Source organism: Equus quagga, chromosome 13 (assembly GCF_021613505.1).
Source record: "Equus quagga isolate Etosha38 chromosome 13, UCLA_HA_Equagga_1.0, whole genome shotgun sequence".
Taxonomy (NCBI): domain Eukaryota; kingdom Metazoa; phylum Chordata; class Mammalia; order Perissodactyla; family Equidae; genus Equus; species Equus quagga.
Window position 1 is genome coordinate 104,010,178 of NC_060279.1, and position 15,006 is coordinate 104,025,183.

Below are 15,006 nucleotides of genomic sequence, written 5' to 3' on the forward strand. Positions count from 1 at the left end.
CAGGCCCGGCGGCGGCGCGAGGGCGCGGCCCGGCTCGGGCGCCGACGGCCGCGAGCCCCTGGGCCGCAGCAGCAGCACGCCGGCCTCCTCGAAGGCCTCGCGGATGGCGCAGATGCGGAAGGCCACGTCATCGGGCAGCGCCGCGCCGCTCGCGTCCCCGTCCGCGGCGCCGGCGGCGGGCAGCCCCGGGAAGGCGGAGGGCGGCGGCGGCGCCGGGCCCAGGCCGAAGCGCGGCGGCGCGTGGTGCGGCTCGAAGAGGCGCAGCCAGTCGGCCGAGCGGTCCGCCGCGTCCAGCACGCCGCCCGGGAAGACGTGCGCCCCGGGCATGAAGCCTTGCCTCGGGGAGCGCTGCAGCAGCAGCAGCCGGAAGCCCTCGGCGGGCGACCAGGCGGCGGGCCCCGGGTGCGTCCAGCCCGCCGCCAGCACGACGGAGGCCGCCCGGCGCCAGCTGCTCGGGCTCGGCCGCAGGGGGCCGCTCATGGCGGCGGCGGCGCGCGGCTTCCGGGCTCCGGGTTCTGGCGCGGCGGGAGCCCCCGGTCACCGACCCGCCCGCCCGCCCGCAGCGGCCTTCCCGGACTAGAGGCTGGAGGCCGGTGTGTCGCGCGAGGAACTCCGGACCAGGCGGGCACTGGGCGCTCGGTGACGCGGGACTGCTTCTCCTGCACCGGCGGAGGGGCGTGGCGCCGGCGCGAGCAAGCTCACTCTCGCGGGACAAGGGCTGTCCCAGCCGCTGGCCAGGGACTGTCATTCACAGTCGCCTGGAAAGAAGGCTGCCTCAGCCCCACTCAGGACACTCGGATCAAGAGCAGGAATGCTTAGGGGCGCGCATGATCTGTCGCGGTAAAAGTGCAATACAAACCCGGGTGTCGTGACACCTACCCCACCAAGACCTGAGCACCGGGACTCTCTCCCTTAAACCACGGGTCCACGCGAGGGTGTGTCTCCTTTGGCAGTTGGCGGGCCGGCAGGTCCAAAGGGCAGGTGTCTGAGCTTTGCAGCCTCACCTGAGCCCCACCAATAGGAGACTGATGGATGAACCACGTGCCAAATAAAAATTTCCTGCTACACAGCCTGAGTGTGAAAGATCCTCCTGGAATCCCTGCTTCCCAGGGTAATCAGTCTTGTGTTCTGGACTCCTTTTACTGGCAGGGCACTTGGGACCACCTTAAGCATCTTGGGTCATTTGATGATTTCCCCTTTCATGGGAGATTTTTATTCAGGCCTAGAGGTGGGAGTTTCTCTCGGCTCTACCTTTTTAGTGGCTGTAATACTCCCACCTCCAAGAGAAACATTACTCTCTCATAGAAAGATGCTGTTTAAGTCTGTCTTCTCTTTTATAACTCTTTGTCAGTTGCCAACAGCTTCTCTCACAATTGCTATTATAACAGATCACACGCTCGTTATGTTTTTGGATGAGATATAAATTATACTCTTGCTGAGCTTCATGTACAAACTATCATTTTGATGTGGGTTAATTCCGGGGAGAGAATCCACAGATGGCACCATCAGTATTTAGGTTGATTTTTGTTAGCATCGTTTTCTAAAGGTGCAAATCCCTGTGTACTGACTGCATCCCAGAAACAAAGAGTGGGGCCACACGTTGAGAAAGGCACACGTGGAGGCCAAGGGAGGACACATGGCCTACTGGGAGGGTCTGCCAACTTTCATCCACCATGAGTCTACAGAATCCACAGTTGGGGACCCTCTCCCTGAACTGCTTCCTGACTGCATACAGCTCTCTGCTCTGAGACGGTCATTTCAGAATCTTGTAGAGTGTGCGGTGGCGCCCTGGAGCCTGTATTTTAACAATCTCCTACTCCCAGGTCATCCCAGTTCTACGAGTCATTGGAAGCTGTGGAAGGTGGTGACACCATCAAGTTCCTATCTTCCAAGTTCACCCTGACGGCAGCATGGTGACTCAACTGGATTGGACCAGAGGCCCATGGAATGCACTAGGCAAGAAACAATGAAGGCCTAAGCTAGGAGAGTGGCTGTGGAGAGGGAGTAAGGTGGGGAGAAGGGAATGCTTAAGAGAGTACTTAATCTTGACTTGATGTAATGTGGTAATTGGTTGACTATGCAGAGCAAGGGAGAGGAAGGAGTTAAAGTGCTAGCCTGGGAGAATGAAGTAACAGCCCTTCAATCCTAGGAGTAAGAATATTTACTAAGCACTTACTGTGTGTGAGGCATTAGGAACTTTCTAAGTATTAGCAGTATAATCCTCATAAAACCCTATAAGGTGGAAATAGCTATTGCCATTTTACAGATGAGAAACCATTCACAGGAGGGGTTAACTACCTTAAGAAAAGACACGCTATTCACTAAAATAACCGTTGTTTTGTAGGGATAAATGTTTATTTCTATATCAGCTGGTTTTCCCAAAAGCTGGTTATTCCTGAGTAAGATGACCGAGTCCTGGAGGGCATAGCAAAATGATGCACTTTCGGTGGATCCTAGCCAATGCAGGACAGTCTGCAGAACTGCATCCTGCCATGTCGGTCTTCCTCAGGAGGCTCTGTGGTCATATAAAACCAGCTCATGAATGTATCCAGAGATCACACTTCAGGTATCTGAGCTGTAGCTAAGAACCAGAACAGAGGCAAACAACAGACCCTGAGCAGCCAAAGAGATACACATGTCATACTCAAATCTAATGTGCTCTGCTCACAGGAAAAATTAATTTATGGAGATATTACTTATCTACTGGTGTTAACAAATTCCTGTAAAACTTGGTGGCTTAAAACGATAAACATTTATTATCTCACAGTTTCTGTGGAGCAGGAATTTGAGAGCATCTCAGCTGCATGGTTCTGACCCAGTATCTCCTGTGAGACTGGTCAGCATGTCAGCCTAGGCTTGACTGGGAACCGGGGGATCCATTTCCACAATGTCTCACTCACATGGCCGTCAGCCAGCAGCCTCAGCTCCTCACCACAGGGGCCTCTCCATAGGGCTCTTGAATGTCTTCAAGACTTGGCACTTAACTTCCGCCCCGAGAGAGTGGTCCAAGAGAGGAAGGAAAAAGGCATGGCGCCTTTGATGACTTCACCTCAGAAGTCACACTCCATCATTTCCACGGTTTCCCGCTGTTACCCTGGTCAGCTCTACTCAATGTAGGATGCGACTATATGAAAATACCTGGAGGTGGGGATCACTGGGGTCATCTTGGAGGCTGTCTACCACACTGGATAAAAAATGAAACCATCTACTCATAAGAAGAAAACAGGTAAATTCCTCTGTTGTCTTGCCTCAAAATCTAGAAACAATAGGGAAAAGACTGATCAATTTGATGTACTCCATATTTATAACTTTATTATGACAAAAAAAACACAGTAAGAAAGTCTAAGATATAACAAACTGGAAAAATTATCAGTAATGCCTGTCACAAAAAATTAAGACTTAGAAAAAATGAAGAAGAAAAAATCTTCAATTGTGTAGGAAAATGGGCAAGAGATATGAAAAGACAGTTCATTGTGATTTGTTTAAGATCACACAGCCAGCAAGTGTCAGAATCTGTCCCCAAGCCCATCATCATGTGCTGAGAATGCCCTGCCCTGCTCAGCCCAGTTCTGCCAGGGGCACAGTGCCAGCTACCCCAGGCCTGACACTAAGTGCACACAGCCATCCCCTGCAAGCGCTAGCTATACCATGTGCCACTTGGTCACGAGAGAGTGAGTTGCTTTGTTTATGACAACGGTTGCTTACTTCATAAGTAGGACACTTGACTTCATTCCTAGCTTCTACTGGTCTCCCCAGCTATCTTTACAATGAGAAATTTTCTTATTTGGTTTATTAGAACACGCATAATCCTAAAAGAAAAAAAACTTTACAAACATGTCATATTGCTTCTTACCTATAGCTCCATGCAGGCTTTTATTTCAATCTCTAGTTCAGCCAGCCCAAATTCATTTCTGTTATTGATTTTTTATCAGGTTTTTCTGTGGAAAAAGAAAGAAAGGAAGAGAATGTGATCTGCAGGGCTAGCTGTGGAGAGATGACTTCAGCTCGGAGCCTCAGCGGTAACAGGAGAGTTTGCTCAGCCTGCCTGGAAACTGGGGCTTGTCACCACAGTGACACAAAATTCACCCATGAATGGCAGTTCCATCCTGTGCGCCGAGAATCACCACGGAAAAATTATTTCTCAGAATGTTTTTTGAAAAGGTTCACAACATTGTTTTCTCAAAAATGTATGGATTCCATTTGTGTGACATTCTGGAAAAGGCAAAACTATACCGACAGAAATCAGATCAGTGGTTGTCAGAGCCTGGAGTGGGAGGAAAAGACTGACTACAAAAGGAAATGGGGGCACTTATGGGGGCTGATGGAAACATTCTGTATCTTGATTGCAGTGGTGGTTCCCTGATTGTATACAGTTGTCAAAACGCAAAGCTGCACGCCTAAAAGGGCGAATGTTACTGTATTTCAATTATACCTCAATAAATTTGACTTTAGAAATGTACAGATTCCAAATTCCAGATCAACCTGAATTTCCCTCTGTAACCTTTTTACGACATACTTTCTCTCATTTAACAAGTTTATCTAGTTTTAACCTTCAAACTTATTTCTAGAAGAGTTTACCTGTTATGGAAAGTTAAATGTTTTCATATATATATTTTTTGCCCAACCATCCCATTTTTAGGACTTCTAAAGTAGTATGCAAATAATAACAGGAGTGGCTGCCAACATTTCTTGAGTGCTGTGCTTCTAGGCTGAAGTCTTATCTCAATATCCCTATGAAGTATATCCTATTATTACTCCTGTTGTAAAGATGAAGAAATTGAGGCCAGCGGGATTAAGGAACTTCTTCGGTGAGATCGGATCTGAACTCAGGTGCACCTTATTCCACAGTCAGTGCTCTTAACCTCAGTGCTGTTCTGAGGTTTCAAAACATGCTTCTGAAACACTCATACGTACAGAGAACAAATTGGTGGTAGCCAGAGGAAGGGCAAAATGAATGAAGGGGATAAGATGTACAAACTTCTGATCATAAAATAAATAAGTCGTGGGATATAACGTGCAGCATAGGGAATATGTCAACAATGTTGTAATAACCTTGTATGATGACAAATGGTTACTAGTCTTATTAGGGTGATCATTTTGTAATGTCAACTATACTTCAATTAAAAGAAAAAAATGCTTCTGATTCCCTGGGAGTAAGATTCCAAAAGTGTTTTGCTTTGCTTTTTTTGGGAAAAGGTTCTGAAATTGTTTCGTATTATGATTGAGACCCTAACTGTTAAAGTTTATATTTTAATAACAATAACATTTTTTAGACAATAAGAGCATTCAAAATTTTATTGTAAAAACAATATGATAACATAAAAATACTGAAAAAACACCATTCATAATCCCACAACCTTAACAAGTATTTTGATTTCTTTATATTTCCTTGTAGCTCTTCTGTACATGCCTAATACATACATATAGGCAGGGGACATTCAACTTTGTTTTCTGGCAACAGCATATTAAAAGCACTGTCCAAAATCATTTTGCCAACAGGAGCTCTCATTTGGCTTATTTACATTTATCATATAACTGTTATGGTTATAAAATTCTAAAGCTAAACACCAAAGAACAAGGATGCCCAAGATGTCATAGTACTGCAATGAAAACACCCAGAATCCTCCGTGGAATGAGATGAAAATAAGTAAATGAAAGAGAGGAATGCGTTTCCAGGAATCCATCTTGTCTTCATGGACACAGGGCTGTGGCATGTGGTCAGTTCCTGCACCTTTGATCAGTTTCTGAGAGCCAAAGAAACAGTATTTGAATATGACTTTGACCTGTGTTTACAGCCAAAGACCGTTCATGTGGAAACCTACTATGCTTCCCGGATTCCACCCTGCATTAAAAGATGAGTATAATCGTATTGTAGAAAAGCACTTGGAGATTTATAATCCTAGGGTATTTCTGAACATCTCTTTATGTAATGAAATCTCTGAAGGGTAAATATGTTGATCAGGACATTCACTTCAATTCAAAGGTGCATGAAGAAGATTAAGGATATTTTTTAAAAAATCACAACAGTTGATAGCTGAGTCATTTGAAGGTGCCTTTTCCGACTAAGTTATAAATGCTGCATGTTGTCTTTAAGTTTTTCCTGATTAATAGTTTTAGTTAGAAGCGTCATTCAAACAGTAGACGTGAAACCTTTAATTCCACCTTGGAAATGATTCCACCTACAAAGCACCCCATGCTGGGCTAGTTTCCCAATAGCAGGCAGTTCTGAGGGCACCAGGTTACTTCCAAAATAGGATTCTCCCAGCCTCCATGACAAACGACACGGTTTCAAATCTGTAATTCACTAGAGTCACTTTACGTATCCCGATTCCTGGGTAAAACAAACTGTTTAATAAATGCTAGGCTTTCCTGGACTCAGACATAGAGTCTGAATTTAAATTCCTAATCTAATTTAAATACTATAAATAAGCAGCATTTACACAAATTTGCTTTTAAGTCCATCCACTAATTCTGATATGGACTAAATTCACAGTAAGCTTAATTCATCTTGATTTTTAAAATTCACATGGAATTTTACCAACAGACTAATTTTAGACAATAACCACCAAAGTGTAAGATTCCATTTCAGTATGTACCAAAACCAACAAGAACCCAAAAAATCCAAACACACAAAATAACCCTTTCTTGTTTAATTGGATTGTTAAATGTTTTAAGCTGTGGACGGGACCTGTGAGTTAATCAGTCAGGAACCCCCCCATTTCACCAATGAGGGAGGCGAGGCACTGGGAGGTCAGTGACTTGTCTGAGGTACTTGGAGAGAGAGGTAGAGCCCCCAGCCAGCACAGCTGGTCTGGCCTTGAAGGAGGAGGCACTCCCCAAAGGAACGCAGAGGCGAGTCCTACAGCCCTTTATTTCTCAGGCTGACATACAGGCTCACACTTTGGGGCTCAAATTCTTAACAAGCATTTACAGAACAGAGAACTACATTCTGAAAAGAAACCAAGTAGCTAAAAATGTATCAGTGTGCACGTTGAAAAGGAAAATGCAGCATTGTCAGAGTCCTCGTGTGACCCACAACTCTCTTTAACCAAAGCTACTGTTCAGTCCTTCACCATTGCACATAGCTCATGCAGCTTACTGTAAACCTTAGGTAAATCAGGAAGTTTATGCTCTAATTTTATTTACCAAAAGTACTTTCCCTTTCAGCATTGAATAGCAGAAGTTCTTACAGCACAGAAAAAAGAGTTTGCCAGGCATCATTTTTTTTTTCTCCAAACATTATTAGGTGTTTGTTGTTGTTGTTTTACTAATAGCAATGGGTCAAAGTTCCCATGCTAAGTGCCATGACATTCCAAGTTCTTGTCTTCTTCATATCAGATAAAGCAGTACTGTTTTCCCAAAAGAGAAGCCCAGGATGTCTTCTCTTTTCAGATATTTAATTTTACAAGAGATTCATAACAGTATTTAACTTTGGAACTAAACATCTAGCCCTTTACTGTGTCTTTAATTTGAGCAAGCAGATGTTCTCTACCACAGACTTTAACATTGACCTCATCAGATATGCCCTATATTAAACACTTTGCCTTTTTGTCTTTTTCTATCACTTGTATCATAGCATAAGATTATACTAAATGATTTTAGAAAATTAATGACTTTAATATCAAACATCTAAATTGAATCAGGCTTTGGTCAGAAAGCAATCTCTTGAATTATATATAGAAATGAGAGTAGAGAGAGAGAGAGCAGCCTGATGCTCAAGCAGAAAGTGATTTGCTTGCATTATACAGCAAAAGTTCTATTAGGCAATGTTGTAACTCCAAATAATGCCAAATATTACGAATGCTTAAAATCTTCAAGGTGAAAGAGTTGTCTAGGTTAACAGGTCCATGGGATAAATATGTATTATAATTCAGCTTTTTTTTTTTTTTGAGGAAGATTAGCCCTGAGCTAGCATTGGCTGCCAATCCTCCTCTTTTTGCTGAGGAAGACTGGTCCTGAGCTAACATCTGTGCCCATCTTCCTGTACTTTACATGTGGAATGCCTACCACAGCACAGCTTGCCAAGCGGTGCCATGTCAGCACCCGGGATCCGAACTGGTGAACCCTGGGCCGCCAAAGTGGAACAGGCGCACTTAACTGCGGCGCCATCGGGCCGGCCCCCAGCTTTTTTTTGCAACATTTTATCACTAATTTCAGTTGGCAGAGGACTCTCAGAATCAGGTACACATCTGATTACACATATAAGTAAATGCTCAAGGATTTGCCAAGTGGGTGGAAAAAGTGACAACAAAGAAATTTGCCCCAATTGCTTTACGGATTACACAACTTCTCATGGGTGGTTTCTTTAATAAGTTCTGCTGAACAATTATTTTTCCATGAACAAAAACACTTTGATAAGAACAGAGAGTCATGGTCTTAGAAACAGAATATATTTAGGGCTTGGTTTTCAGTGATATTTTCCAACACTGGGTCACCATACGCCTCAGCTTCCTCTCACCTGAGAGAGATGAGACTTTGGGGAAGGAGACAGAGATGCCATGTTGTGCTGTGTGTGGGAGGAGGAAGACAGGAGTCAGAAAACTTTCCATATCATCTCTGAAGTTACCCTGGGCCAGCAGGTACAAAAGAATTTGACATGGCCCCTATTCAGATTCACCCAGACTGAATGAGGCAGAAGGAATTCTTTTTATTAGTTATCGTTGTAAAATTTTTGACCTTGTGGCTCTCTTTAAAGCCATGATCACAGACACAAACAAACAGATCCCACCTTTCCACTGTTACAGGTACTGGAGTCTATGCGCTGAGGAGGAGTGGAGTGGGCTGGGCTGGGAGTGGGGCCCTCAGGACTGGTTGAGCACTCCTGCTGCTATTTGTCTCTGCCCCTTGGCCCTCCAACTTGCCCTTGTGAAAAACTGCCAGGTCCCTCCTCCTGGTCCCCTTTCTCACTTCGGGGGTAAAAAAGAAAGAAAAAAATCCTCGTCAGTTTTTAACCAAACCAAAGTCTCTGGATTTTATTTCAGATTCTCTTTAGAGTTAAATGCATTTGTTTTCTCAGCCTTACTTCCCCAATGATTATCTCTTTGGACCACAGGTGGGAGCTGGTGGCTCCTCTCTGGTAAATTCCAGCCTGGACCCATTTCCTTATTTAGTGACCAAAAGAAGCATCGGCCGCTTAACTTCTGTCATTTACACCTGTGGTTCCAGTAGGTTATGCCATGACCTCCTGCCTTCCAGAAGATCGATTTTAAAAATAGATGCAGATGTATATTTAGTAATGTAAGTATATAAGTAAAGACTTCTATGTTTGACTTATTGGCAAGTATGAATTCGTGACCAAATGTCCTTCATAAAAAACCAGCTTTGAGAGTACACAATGTGGTTACGTGATTTTTTCTTTCAAATGATTGTTTTTAAAAAGCTTCTTAAATTCCAAGTTAAAGCTGTTACATTCTAACCCAGTCTCGGGGCTAACTGGCTCAAAACCTCTGTGGCCAGTGATGCCACTTCACCGTCTCAGGAGGCGGTGTTGGGGTCAGGGAGCTGTGCAGCTCCCTTCCAAAGCCGGCTCTCCTACTGGCCAGCAAGCAAATTCCAAGGGATAGACAGGATTAAGGACACCAAAGAGGATTCCCCAGCCCTCCCCCAACGGAGGATCAAAAACTGCTCTAGTTCTGGAACAAAAATAAGCCCCAGCGAAGGAGAAAGTGCCTGTTTAAACAGCATGTATCTCTTTCCAAAGCTTGCACCCCTCCATTTCAATGCGCAAGAGTGTGCAGTGGATCCAAGCCCGTGAGGGCAGGTTCACCAGCCCTTCTCTGGTTTCCTAGGCAGAGTCAGACCCTGCGCGGGAGATCGTGACCCCAAACCTCTTCTAGCCGCTTTTGGTGACTAACGGATAAAATCCACCAAAAAGCGCAATCACGCGCCATAGGGAAAGCACTTTGATGAACTTCTATTTGCATACTCTCCTAAACTTAGGCCCCAAAGGATTAAGGTAATAAAAACTGCTTACATCTTATTGCAATTTGTTTCCTGTCTAAGAAACGCCCCAGCAGCACATGCGGTAACCCATTAACTCGGAGGAATCTGGGGTCACTGTGGCCGGTTTTCTATTAATAGGGGATAAAGCTCTTGCATACATTAGCGGTAACGCCTCGGCGGCCCGCAAAAAATTAACTCCTCTCCGGCCAGCAAGAGGAAACCATGTTCTCCCCAAGGAGATGTGTGCTTGAAACACGCGTGTAGACGTACACACACAGGGTTTTAGAACCGCTTCCCATAAACATGCCAGATCCCCTTTCCATCCCGGTTGCGGTCTTTCCTGGAGGGGTGCCCCTGGAGAGGAGGTGGTGGCTCTGGTGAGCCGTCGGGTCTCGGTCAGCTCAGCTTCGCCACGCACACAGCTAGGGCCACAGCCACCAGCAGCACAGCGCTGAAAACCGTGGCGGCCAGAGCCTTGCTCAGATCGCAGGGCCTCCTGCGCCCTTCTGTGGAGACGCCGCCCACCGAAGAGGCGCCGGCGCTGGATAGGAGCTCGGCGCCCGCTGCCTGCCGCGCCTGCACCGTCCAGCGGGGTACGTTGACCTTCATCTCCATGTCGTGGATCATCTCGCCCACCTGAAGGACCTCCCGCTCCAGCTCGCGCAGGTCGTTCACGTCGAAGTCGCGCTCCGCCTCGTGCCGCAGGCTGCGGACGCTCAGGGCGCGCGCCGCTATGCCCCCCGCACCGCCCGTCACGCCCGTGTGCACAAGCGGCCGCCGCGGCGCGTGCAGCGGGAACGCCGTGCCCAGCGCCAGCGCCCGCCGCATGTCGGCTTCCAGAAGGTCCAGGCAGCCGGAGAAGGCCACCCAAAGGCGCTCGAACTCGGCGCGCTCCTCGGCGCCCAGGCCCCGGTCGCGCAGCGCGGCCGTCAGCTGGGCGCGGGCGGCCACCGCCAGCTCCTGCGCCTTCTGGCGCGTCTTCTGCAGCTCCTCCCGCAGGTTCTGCGAATCCGCCGAACTGCCGACGGTCAGCACCAGGTGGTGGTAGCATGCTGTCGCCTTGTTGAGCGCGTCCAGCAGCGCCTTGCACTCCTCCCTCGCCATGGCGGTGCGCTCCGCCGCAGCCCGGCGTCCTGCGCCCCTCTCGGCCTCACGCCCTCAGCGCGGCAGGACGCGGCCAGACCCGACGACAGCCCCTGGCTGGGCGGTCCGAGCGCTCCTCATGGCCCGAGACTAGGTCGGCGCTGCCGCTGCTGTCGACGGAGCCCGCTCGGGACCCGCGACGTGCGCCTCCGCAGACCGGGAGCAGAGAGGAAGCTCAGTTAGCTGCCTCCCGTCCCCTCGTCCATCCTCCCCAGAGGCGCTCCACGTCACACGCCGAGTCTCTGCACGGCCCTCGCCTCCACGGTAGTCCCGTGCGAGGCCCGGTTTGCGGTCCCCATGCTCCTCTGGTGCCAATGCCAGGGCTGGCCGGCCGCCGAGCCGCGCTCCGCCTTAGCCGCTGCCAAGGGCGGCTGGGTCGCGTTTCTTAGGATCCGCCCACCCCCGCCCGGCCTTGCTGGGCGCTTCCAGCCCCTGGACCAGGGATAGGCGGGGCCCCGCGAGGGGAGGTCACGTGTAGGTCCCCTTCTCCCCCTCTTCCGCACCCCACGTAAGTTCTGTAAGTTCTGGAATACTAGCGCTTGGCAGATCCAGCCCTCCTCTGTATTACGGATGGGGAAACTGAGGCCCAGGTAAAAAAGGGGGCCTAGGTCACGCGACGTCCACACAATTGAGGAGTAGAACAAAGGGACCCTGACTCCTAGACCCTGCCAGCGACAGGAGTGGTGTGCCTCATAGAAATGGGCACCTCCATCTTCTAAAGAGAGCAACAAAAGGCGACCCGCCGGGCCAGACGGCCCCCGGGTCTCCCCATCCGGGTCGAGCCCGCGTTCCAGCGTGCTAGCTTGGACCCCACCCGGAGTGTCGGATCTGCTCTAGGCCCCGCCCCTTCCCTTCACGGGCACGCGCAGTCGGCGGCTCCGGGCTGGTCCAGCCCGAGTAGGAAGCGCTGTGCACCGCCTGAGCCCCACCCTCGGCTGGGTGGGCTCAATGATTGCTCTGCGCACACGTCACTCCGGACAAGGACGGCCGCGTATTGGGCTGACCGGGGGCCTTGAGGCGCGGCTCCGCCCAACGGCGGAGTAAGGGGTGGGCGGTGGGGCAGAGCCGCCGCGCTGGGGTCGTGAGCTCTGAGGCGTGAGCCTAGGGGCCGCGAGGTGTCGCCGCCGCTCAGGGAAGGGCAAGGAGTGAAACTATGTAGCCTTTTAAGTAAGTGTCCTCTCTCCCGCTTGCTCCGCGCCTGCCTTCCCGCGAGACGGCTGCGCCGCGGGGCCCGGAGGCCGGGCGGGGCCCCGGAGCGGGAAGGGGGAGGGGCTCTTTCCTCTCCGCGCCGGCGCCCCAGGCTGGGCGGGTACCCCCCAGCCCCGGGCCCCCCAGCCCCTGGCCCCGCGCCGGTGCACTGCCGCGTCCTCGCTCTGCGGGGCCCGCCTGCCGCCGGGCTCGCTCTGCCCCTCGTGTCCGTTGGGGTCGGGGTGGCGAAGAATGCGCCCTCTGACCTCCGCGGCTCCAGGACTGGTCTGCGGGTCCGGGGTCCCGGGAGCTGAGACTTGGGGGCAGTGGGCGGGTCCGTCGCTGTGCCTTGAGTGGCCTCCGTGGTTTGCGGGCGGCCTGGCCGGGCCGGTGGAGGAGAGGCTGTGGGTGGGGGTCCGGCGCCTCTGGCCGGGCTTTTGTGGTCCCTAGGGGTGATGAAGGCGCGGGAGAGGGAGGAGGGAATCCCCACCTGCCTGCCTGCCTGCCTCTCGCGGGGCGGGGTCTCCTGGTCCTGCTGGGTGAAGATTACTCCAGGAAAACTCTTAAGCACCAGGAGATGTTCCGGACTCTGGGTCTGTTCAGTTCTCTTCGTTGAAATTGGACTGCCCATAGGTGCATCCTTTAGGCGGCCGGCTGTGGCCAGGGCTTGGACGCACTGGGCCTTGGCCATTCTCTTCAGTGAAGGGTCTCAGCTGCTCCCCGGCCGAAAGGGGGCCTTGACGGGGGAAGAGTAGTTTTCAGGATGAAGTGTGTAAAGGAGGGAGAACCCATCTCTTTGGGGAGCTTTGGGGATAACAGAGGGAGACCAGAAGTGAGAGGCCGGCGATGCCAAGTAGAGAAGTTGAGAATTCCTCTAGTAGGGAGTGGAGGGGGAGGTCGCAGAAGAATCCTCTACAGATCTCAGCGTTGGAAAGATAGCTTCGTTGTCTTTCGCTGACAGCTTCGGGTGAGATCTGGAAGGCAGAGCCCTTAGGCCTCGGAGGAGGAAGTGCAGGACGGGAGCAGAAACATACTTCTGAAGAGCCTTAGTGGCAGGAAAGCAGTTGGGGCTCTAAAGTTGGTAGATGCCTTGGGTGAGCTCTGTCCACCTCGGCTTGTCACCTGAAATAATCCTGCCTCACAGGGTTGCTGGGGGAGTGAGCAGTAGTGTCTGCATAGGGCTGAGGTCGAGGTCTTGACTGTGCCTCCTTGTGAGTTTTGGACTGTGTTGCCCTGTGAGGGCAGCTGCTGGATGCTTGTCGTGCACACGTCTGTGTGCTGTTAGTGTTTGTGTCACGGCTCTCCCCCTGTTTCTGAATTGCCAGGATTAGGTTGGTGTCCACTGACTTCATCCTCTCCTAGAGGAGCAGAGGAATGTGACCTTGTGATGCTAGATACAGACCTAGCAAGGATTCGGACCTGAGGAACCCAGACCTGTTTTGTCGTGGAGTTGCTTCCACACCTGAGAGACACTGGGAAGTGGCCCGTGGAGCTCCTGCTCTTCTGCCCAAGATGCTGGCAGGCAGATGGGTGCTGGTGGCTCTGCCTGCGACTCCAGGAGCAGAGCCGTGAAGTGGCTTTCTGAGGACAGTTGTGCTCCTTCACACTTTCCTCCTCTCCCAGGGGTCACACCCCTCTTCCAGCCCTGAGCCCTTCTCTCCCTCCGTGACCCTCCACATTCCAGCTGTCGCTGTGTTGAGCTGGCACTCTGTTCCTGGCTTTGTGCTGGTGCCTGCATGGCTGCTTGCAGCCAGCCCATCACCTCCCCTAGATAAGGCCAGTGGATTTCCAGCTCCTGTGAGAGATGATCCCTCTCTGGGAACTCGAGCCTCCTCTGACCCCCGGCTGTCATTTTGTTCAAGTGGATGCATAGTTACTGGTTACTTACAGTGACCCAGGTGGCCGGGGCGGTCTGCGTGCTTTGAGGAAGAGCTTTGAGAAAAATATGGACAGGATCCATAGACAACACAGGCCAGAGGACACACGTGACTGTAATACCATACATTATGTCATCAGATTGCTTCCGTTTGGTATTACACATAGATAAATAGAAAGTTTTCCCTTTTTGCCTTTTCCTTCTGAATTACAAATTAAATCAGCTGGAGAATATTGCTCATCAGTTGGAAAATATACCTGGTCAGGGTCGTGGGTCAGGGCCCTGGAATGGGGAGCGGCCACAGCAGTCAGGTTTCGGCAGGGAGCGCGTCTCTGCACGGCGCAGACTTTCCTGTGCTGGATTCTGCAGAGCCAGCCTGGATGCTGTCACCAGATGGTCCCTGACCGCTCAGACTCATCCGGGCTGGCAGGACGGTTGAAGACCACAAAACCACGAGTGTCCACACTGTCTCCTGAAACGCCCGATACTGGTTTGAGGCCTCGCCTGGCTCTCCTGCTCAGAGAGTAACCTCAGATAACTCATGTTCAGGGGCATTTGGTATCTCTCACTAGCTTCACTGGATTTTCAGTAAATCACTCCATCATTTAAGCTTAGGTAGAGGTGGAACTTTTTCTTAAAGGAGTTTTATGAGAGAGTTCACTCGTCTTTCCATTTTTACAAGGAAAAGTCAGTTTACTTTGCATGTTATTTTTCAAATATAAAATTCTTACAAGTAAACTTGTCAGGATATTAAATTACTTTTAAGCATGTACCCCTATATTATTTGTATATATATAAATATTTATGCATGTTTAATATCTGTGTACCCCAGAGAGTTCAACTCTGGCATTAAGCAC

The 15,006-nt window shown here is 50.2% G+C and overlaps 3 protein-coding genes across 3 annotated transcripts in view; 1 reads left to right on the forward strand and 2 right to left on the reverse strand.

Moving 5' to 3' along the window:
* NUDT19 (nudix hydrolase 19) overlaps positions 1-627 on the reverse strand; it is a 7,662-nt gene extending 7,035 nt beyond the window's left edge. The window contains exon 1 of the mRNA XM_046682205.1: positions 6-627. Coding sequence (XP_046538161.1) covers positions 6-480 — 475 coding nt within the window. The 5' untranslated portion in view covers positions 481-627. The remainder of the gene's footprint in view (positions 1-5) is intronic.
* A 7,747-nt stretch (positions 628-8,374) lies between these two features.
* RGS9BP (regulator of G protein signaling 9 binding protein) lies at positions 8,375-11,062 on the reverse strand. The gene has a single exon (XM_046680408.1). It carries the CDS (start codon positions 11,044-11,046, stop codon positions 10,339-10,341), a length of 708 nt encoding a protein of 235 aa, XP_046536364.1. The 5' UTR covers positions 11,047-11,062; the 3' UTR covers positions 8,375-10,338.
* A 1,056-nt stretch (positions 11,063-12,118) lies between these two features.
* ANKRD27 (ankyrin repeat domain 27) overlaps positions 12,119-15,006 on the forward strand; it is a 46,585-nt gene continuing 43,697 nt past the window's right edge. The window contains exon 1 of the mRNA XM_046680352.1: positions 12,119-12,252. The gene's annotated coding sequence lies outside the window, so the exon portion shown is untranslated. The remainder of the gene's footprint in view (positions 12,253-15,006) is intronic.